The 8075-nt window shown below is 40.9% G+C and overlaps 1 protein-coding gene across 1 annotated transcript in view; it reads left to right on the top strand.

Annotated features, from left to right (window-relative positions):
- The window catches only part of SERPINB13 (serpin peptidase inhibitor, clade B (ovalbumin), member 13), a 21303-nt gene that overhangs the window by 3895 nt on the left and 9333 nt on the right, over window positions 1–8075 (top strand). Inside the window, exons 3-4 of the mRNA XM_006837538.1 lie at window positions 2283–2297; window positions 7513–7632. Of these exons, the coding sequence (XP_006837601.1) occupies window positions 2283–2297; window positions 7513–7632 (135 nt within the window). The remainder of the gene's footprint in view (window positions 1–2282; window positions 2298–7512; window positions 7633–8075) is intronic.

Here is an 8075-nt window from a genome sequence, read left to right on the forward strand (position 1 = left end):
ATCGATGATTGATCTGAACAAAATTAAGTCTTTGACAACTTCACTCTTTTCTCCATTTATACGCATATTGTTTATTGGTCCAGTGGTGAGGAGTTTTGTTTTCTTTATATTGAGGTGCTAGCCATACCAAAGGTTGTGGTCTTTGATCTTCATCAGTAAGCATGTTAAGGCCACTTCATTTTCAGTAAGGAAGGTTGTATCATCTGCATGTCACAGGTTAATGGGTCTTCATCCAATTCTGATGCCACATTTTTTTCCCATATAATCCATCTTCTCAGATTATTTGCTCAGCATACATACTGAATAAGTATGGTGAACTAATGCAATCTTGGTGCATACCTTTCCTAATCTTAAATCTTTCGGTGTTCCCTTGTTCTGTTCAAGAAACTGCTTCATGGTGTATGTACAGGTTCCTCATGAGCACAAACGGTTTGGAATTCTCATTCTCTGCAATGTTGTCCATAGCTTGTTATGATCCACACAATGGAAAGATTTTAGGTAGTCAATAAAGCACAGGTAAACATCTTTCTGGTATTCTCTGCTTTCAGCCAAGATCTACCTGATGCCAGCAATGATATCCCTCATTTCATGTCCTCTTCTGAGTCTGGCTTGAACCTCTGGAAGAAGTGTTAGTGCAGGACAAATGACTTTCTGGAATCTTTTCCAGTTTAGGATTTTAGTATTCTTCAACAAAATGATGATCTGTCCTAAAGTGGGGATGGGAATGAGTTCCTGAGGTCAGGACTGAGCATCAGGGTTCAGTGAGACCTCTCAGCCCAGCTCCAGGCCCTCATAAAATCATGGCTGTAACTACCTGTTTCACAATCCTGCAGGGCCTGGTGGTGGGGGTCTCAGCTGCCTGTGTGGAGAGTCAGGTGTCCCTTCCCAAGTTTGCACAATAGAGTCTTCTGCTCGCCTCTCAATCAAAGGCAAATGGCTCCAATGCCCTTTCCGTCCCAAGCATGGAGACCACACAGACTCGTTGTTTGTATCAGAATAAGGTACAAGCCTTGAATAGATGCCTCCCTCCTGTGTGGGAGGCTTGGCACTCATCTACTCTAATATCAACACTTAATAGATGAGGAAACAGAGGAATAAAATGAGATTCCCATTTGATAATCACATGTCCTCAGAATTCTGAACTATGCTTTAAAAATGGATGATCAAATTTCATCATGTATATACAAAGTATAAGAAAGACTACAGTGGACACCCTTTAACTCTCTCCTCCCAGTGGGATAAACAAACCATGACTGTAAAAATATGTGGCACTAATCCATCCTCCCCCAACACTCTCTGTCTCTCTACTACTGGGTTAAATAATTTGTTATAAAGGCCACAGAGAACTCAGATAGCATATTCAGAATTATGGGGTTTAATAGGGAAGGTAACAGGTTACAGTTTAGGGTCAGGCATGCTCATGACACAGTTGTTCCAGTCTGTTGTTAATAAATGCCCATAGAACTCACCACTTCACCATAGGCATCAGCCTGAAGACACTCAGATCTAGCCCATGGGTCAACAAACCTAGCTTCCCCAAGTAAGTACCTGGAGGAATCCCACTCTACAAGCAAACTTCCTGCCCAAAGTCACTCAGCTTTCCTTGCTCCATGGGCGGCAAGCCCACTGCTCTGCCTTGTGTTCATGGTTCTACTGCAGCTGTTTCTCTGCTCCTTCTCCGGTGTCACAGCTTTCTGTCCCTGGGTCAAGGAGGTTCAATGCACAGGGGTCTTGGGTCCAAAGGATATGCTGCACTGCTGGCTCTTTCTTCTTCATGGTAGCACAATTCCCCTTCCTGCTTCTGAGATGGCTCATTATTAAATGATGGTTCATTATTAATACCCATGCTTGAGTTTCAAGTTTTCACAATGACAATGAACTCTGCTCACATTCACAGCTGAATCCTATCATCCTGTCAGTATCTTCTCTTACCCAGACCCAGTGGGGCAGAAATATTGTGGGAGTTACAGACTATGGCTAGAACAGACCGTACATAATTCATGAAAGCATAAGCCACCCCCTGGCTCTGCTAGCCATTGTCAGTTTCGTATGCCATAGATTAACTTTTCCATATTATTTTAACTGTAAGCACACCCATGAAAACTTGTAAGCCAGGCATTTCATGCCTTTAGTATTCCCCATTTTTGATAGCCAATTTATAAATTGTCCATTTCTATCAATCCAGTTGTCTGAGGAGACAAACATACTCCTTGATGTAAAGACTCTTCTGTTCATGTTGGAAGTTTAGGCATCGGCATTTGTCAGCAAACTGCAGTCCACAGGAGGCCATTGAAGCTGTAATACTTTACACCTCATATGCAAGTGAAAGTTGGATGATGAATAAGAAAGATCATAGAAAAATTGATGCGTTTGAGTTATGGTGTTAGAGAATAGTAAAAGTACCATGGCCTTCCAGAAGAACAAATACATCTGTGTTGGATGAAGTACAGACAGAATGATCCTTAGAAGCCAGAATGGTGAGACTTTGTCTCTCATACTTTAGACATATTATCAGAAGGGACCAGTCCCTGGAGAAGGATATCATACTTGATAAAGTGGAGGGTCAATGGAAAAGAGGAAGACCCCCAATGTGATGGATTGGCACAGTGGCAGAAGCAATGGGCTCAAGTGTGGGATGGCTGAGGACCAGGCAGCACTTTGTTCTGTTCTATATAAGGTCACTGTGAGTTGGAACCAACTTGATGGCACCTAACAACAACAATAAGGTGTGCCTGACCCAAGCCATGGTATTTTCAATAACCTCATATGGATACAAAAGCTGGACAGTGAATAAGGAAAATCGTAGAAGAATTGATGCCTTTGAATTATGGTGTTGGAGGAGAATACTGAATGTGCCATGGGCTACCAAAAGAACCAATAGATCTGTTTTGGAAGTGTAGCCAGAGTGCTCCTTAGAGGCCAAGATGGCTAAACTTCGTCTCTCATTGGACATATTGTCAGGAGGGAACAGTTGCTGGAGAAGGAGCTCATGCTTGGTAAGATGGGGGGTCAGAGAAAAAGAGGAAGACCCCCAACGAGATGGATTGGGCAGATGGCAGCATTGATGGACTCAAGTGTGGCAGTGGTAATGAGGTTGGCCCAGGATTGGACATTGTTTCGTTCTGCTGTGCATGGGGTTGCTCTGAGTCGGTTCTGACTCAATGGCACCTGATAACAACAACAACAACAAGGCAAAGCACTGTGGAGATGAAATGATTCGTTCATTCACAGAAGTTGGTAGCAGTAGCTGGGCACTATCTAGTTGTTGTCATGGAGACTGATGCTCACCTGGTTCAGTAGTCCACTGAACTAATTGTTTCCATGTGTCTTCAACTTTCATCACTCTTATTTCCTCTGAGCAGGGAGAGATCACTAGCTGTACCTTAGATGACCACTCATGAGCTTTTAAGACCCCAATTACGATTCACCAAAGTAGGATGTGGACTACTGTCTTTATGGACCAATTGACCAGGGTGTTCCTTAAGATCATGGTCTTGAACCTCCAGACCCAGTGATTCATTCCTTCCAGGTGTTTTGTTATATCTCAGATGTTTTCATAACTTTGTCCTTTGTACGTTCCACCACAACCATGGATATATTTGTAGCAAAGGTACATGTGTACAAATCTCTTTTGCCAAACCTGTATATATTTGTGGGTATACCCCACTCTCCCTCCCACTCCCACTTAGCTTGGGTATCTATGTATGCAACTACCCATGTTGTTGTTGTTAAGTGCCATCAAGTCAGTTTCAATTCATAGTGACCCTGTATAGAGTTTCCAAGGAGAGACTCTGAGTTTGAACCACCAACCTTGTGGTTCAAACCGATCTTGCGGTCTAGGCTTTATTGCACAGTGCCACACCAGGACTCCCACAGATCACTGTTGTTTCAGGATTGTGTATATAATAGCAGTTACTCCTCCTTCCGGTATATAATTTTCTGTTTTTTTTTTTTTAACACTTCCATGTTTTAATTTTTAAATATACCTGAAAATTTAAAAATTTTAAATATACCTGAAAATGAAAGAAAATTCTTGCTGAGAATCTTTTAATGGAAAAATTTAGTCCATTTACACATATCTGATTACTGATATATTTAGGATGATTTCCATTTCATTATTTTGCGCTCTCAGTTTTTCTTCTTTCCTTATTGCCTTCTTCTAAATTAGTATATTTATATACTTTTCTTTTAATCATCACTTTCACCAACTTCTACTAATTTGAAAGCTACACAGTAGTTAACCAGGACATTTTAATGAGCATGCTTCACATAAGGATTCCTGGTGTGGCATTGTGAGTTAATGCACTGGACTGCAAAGTCGATTTGAATCACAAGGTCGGTGGTTCAAGCTTACCAGACACTCCTTGGAAACCCTATACAGTGCTGCTATGGGTTGGAATGGACTCCATGGCACTTAACAACAACAAAGCTTCACTTAATATTTAAGTTATTTAAGAATTTTTTCCTTCTTTTGAATCTTAGAGCACTTGGCTTCCAAAAGTCCTTTTCTTTCCTTATGCTATTGTTATCCAATATTTTGCTTCTGTCTTGACATTTACATATTTCAAATCTAGAGAGCTTCATTATTGTCTTATAGGCTTGTATTTGGAGTCTTGGTGTGGTGTTGTAGGTTAATGCGCTGTACTACAAGGTCGGTATGAACTGCAAGGTCAGCAGTTCAAGCTCACCAGCAGCTCCTTAGAAACCCTATATAGGGTTGCTATGAGTCTGAACTGACTCCATGGCGCACAGCAGCAGCCAAATTTTTCCCTTTTTTAGTGGGTTAGCCATATGTTCTTGGATTTAGATTTTCCTTTGGGGATCATTAAACTTATTATAATAGAGTTTGGGGAATTTTCCTTGTTGTTAGGTGCTGCCAAGTTAGTTCTGACCCTTAGACCCTAATGCACAACAGGCTAAAGTACCGCCTGCTCCTGCCTCATCCTCTCAATTGTTATGTTCGAACCTTAGTAAGGATTTCTATGTGTTAAATGCTGTCAGGTTCTGTGTGTCTTTGTTCTTGAATGAATATCTATTTATTTATTGAATTGTAGCTTCGTATTTTCTTTCAGCCCTTTGGAAATACCATTCCACATTCCGTTTCTAAAGTTGCTGTTGAGAAGTCAGTTTTCTTGGCATCCCTTGGAAGGTGATCTATCTCTTACTACATTTAACTTTTGCACTTTGTTTTCTGTTCCTGAATCTTGGTGTGGATTTTTAAAAAAATTATCACAACTTTGGCTTAGTGTGCTTTCTTAATATGAAAATACATAAGCTTCATCAATTCTGAATATTTCTCACTTACTTAGCTTTTTGAATTGTGTATTTCTCCATTCTTTTCTTTCCTGCTTTTTGGAAAGATGACAGACTTTTTGTTTTATTTTCCAGATTTGTTCACCTGTTTTTCATATTTCTCATTAATTTTCCTTTTTGTGTTGCATTCTAGGAAAATGATTCAGATCTATCTTTAGTCCACTTACTTGGCAGTGCGGAATCTGCTATTTAGCTCATCATTTGGATTTTAAAATTCAATGCTTATAAGAAGTCAGAGAAAGATGAGGCTGTCCTTTCCTGTAAAGATTTATGGTCTCCAAAATCCTATATAAGGTTGCTAGGACTCAGAATGAACTTGATGGCAGTGGGTTTTATATTCATTCATATCTAGAAGACCTAGTTGATTATTAAACCTACCTTATGATTTGCTGGTAGTCTTTTGTTCCTTAATCTTAGTTTCAATGTCATATTTATTGGTAGCATAGTGGTTACGAATCGGGCTGTGAACCGCAAGGTCAGCAGTTCGAAACTACCAGCTGCTCCATGGGAGAAAAATGAGGCTTTCTACTCCCATAAAGATTTACAGCTTCGGAAACCCTGAACAGGGTCACTATGAGTCGGAACTGACTCCACGGCACATAACAACAACAACAACAACATTCTTTAACATAATACCTCTTTTAAAGGGTGAGGTTGGTAATACCAGCATCTACATTCCTAGTGGGTCTAATACGACTGTTTGCTAATTTTTTCTGATTCATAATATGTGGTTGGAGTCCTGGTGTGGTGCTGTGGGTTAATGTGCTGGACTGCAAAGTCGATTTGAATCACAAGGTCGGAAGTTCAAGCTCACTAGCTGCTCCTTGGAAATCTTAAACAGGGTCGTTATGGGTTGGAACCAACTTGACGGCACATAACAACAACAACAACAACAACAACAATATGTGGGTTGTTTTCTCGTGTTTTATTTATGGAACAAGAGCTCCTATTTGGCTGATAATCTATGAAACTCCAGTGAAGACTGGTCTGTGGGATTTATTGCCTGGAATAAGATTCTTAAGTATTACCAACCCAAGCTACTTCAAGTTAATTACCTACCTTGGAATTTCTCAAGTCATCAAGGTTGTGTTAAACCCAAACCTGTTTGGTGACAAACCTTTCTTCCTTTCCCAATTTTCAGGTCAACTTAGTCACAACTGGCCCATTATTTTTCACCACATCCCCCTCTTTCTATCAATCTGTTACTCCCCAATGGCTCCTTTACTTTGTTCTGTACACAATTTTCCCACTCAACTTGAGTGGCAATGAATGATCACCAGTCACTCAAAGCTCACAGTAGCAAGGAGGTAGCCCCAAAGTCAGATTTAGTCTTAGATAGTTTGTTAGAGTAGCACACTTACACATTTTGAAACTGAATGTCTTCAAATGTTTATTAAATATTCAGAAAATTCAGTATTTATTATGTGTGAGGTGCTATTCTAGTCAATGGGGAACCAATAGGCAAAGAAAGAGGGAAACAAACTAACCCATGAGCCTCCTGTTCTCGAGGAAGAAGACCTTTCCTTTTGTGAGGCACAATTTAGAATAAGATATTCAGTTCAAAACGAAGATGACTTTCCCTTTCACTCAGTATGAATGAAGTCCCTCCCAGCATCTCCTGAGATACCACTCAACAGCCAGGGGGATGATGTTCTTCTCTGTTTCAGGAAAGTGGTCTAGGTCCGCTGGGCCAGCATTTCTCATGGATCCTACAGTAGAGTGTCCAGAAAGTTTGTGTAGGTCTTTCCCAGAGATGGGGACAAATGATCATCTATACCAACAGAAGTCACTTTTCTAGTTCTTTGTGTAGAGCAGAAGTGTCCAAGCTCTACAGTGGATATGAATCATTCACTGGGGAATCACTATGTTTCTTAAGGTGCTGGAGTTTAGTCAGGAGGCTAGAAGCAAAGCTTATGAAACATTTAGAGGGCAATTATGTGTGAGATCAAAACTGGGCTATGAGTCAGAGAAGCAAGATCTGTGGTGTGGGAAGGCAGACATTTCTTTGTGGAGTGAAGTTTGTGTGTAACTTCCACAATCACATGACTGCATGAATGCTACCTGACACCTGGGGGCGGGGGCGGGTTGCACACTGAGGATTTTAGGCCCAGCAGCCATGTCCACATGGGCAGAACCCAAGATTGCTTGCTTTGGTCAAGATAACCCATTGAGTTTCTTTTTTTTTTGAAGGCTGAGAAGACAGAGGAGATACACCAACAATTACAAAAGTTTCTTGCTGAAATAAACAAACCCACTAATGATTATGAACTGAACATAGCCAATAGGCTATTTGGAGAGAAGACATATCTCTTCCTTCAGGTAAGTTTGGATGTGTTCATCATGCCTGTGAACTGTATTCGTGAATGGTCCTGTTAAGAATGAGTGTCCTGGAGACATACTGCCCCCAGTGGCCACCTGGCTGCCCATAGCACTGGTGTCCTCTCCCTCTTGCTCTTTGACAGATCCTTGGGGAAAAATCTGTTTTCTCCTAATGGTCTGAACTCATTTTTGCCTTAGGTCCATTATACAAATACACGTAGGAACAGATCTACAGACTGGCCAAGAAGGGCCTGACCCCATCCCAGATTGGTGTGATCCTGAGAGATTCTCATAGCATTGCACAAGTACGTTTTGTGACAGGCAATAAAATCCTAAGAATCCTTAAATCCAAAGGACTTGCTCCTGGTCTTTCTGAGGATCTCTACCATTTCATTAAAAAAGCTGTTGCTGTTCGTAAGCATCTTGAAAGGAACAGAAAGGAT

The sequence above is a fragment of the Chrysochloris asiatica genome, unplaced genomic scaffold (genome assembly GCF_000296735.1).
Source record: "Chrysochloris asiatica unplaced genomic scaffold, ChrAsi1.0 scaffold00021, whole genome shotgun sequence".
In the NCBI taxonomy this organism is placed as follows: Eukaryota; Metazoa; Chordata; class Mammalia; order Afrosoricida; family Chrysochloridae; genus Chrysochloris; species Chrysochloris asiatica.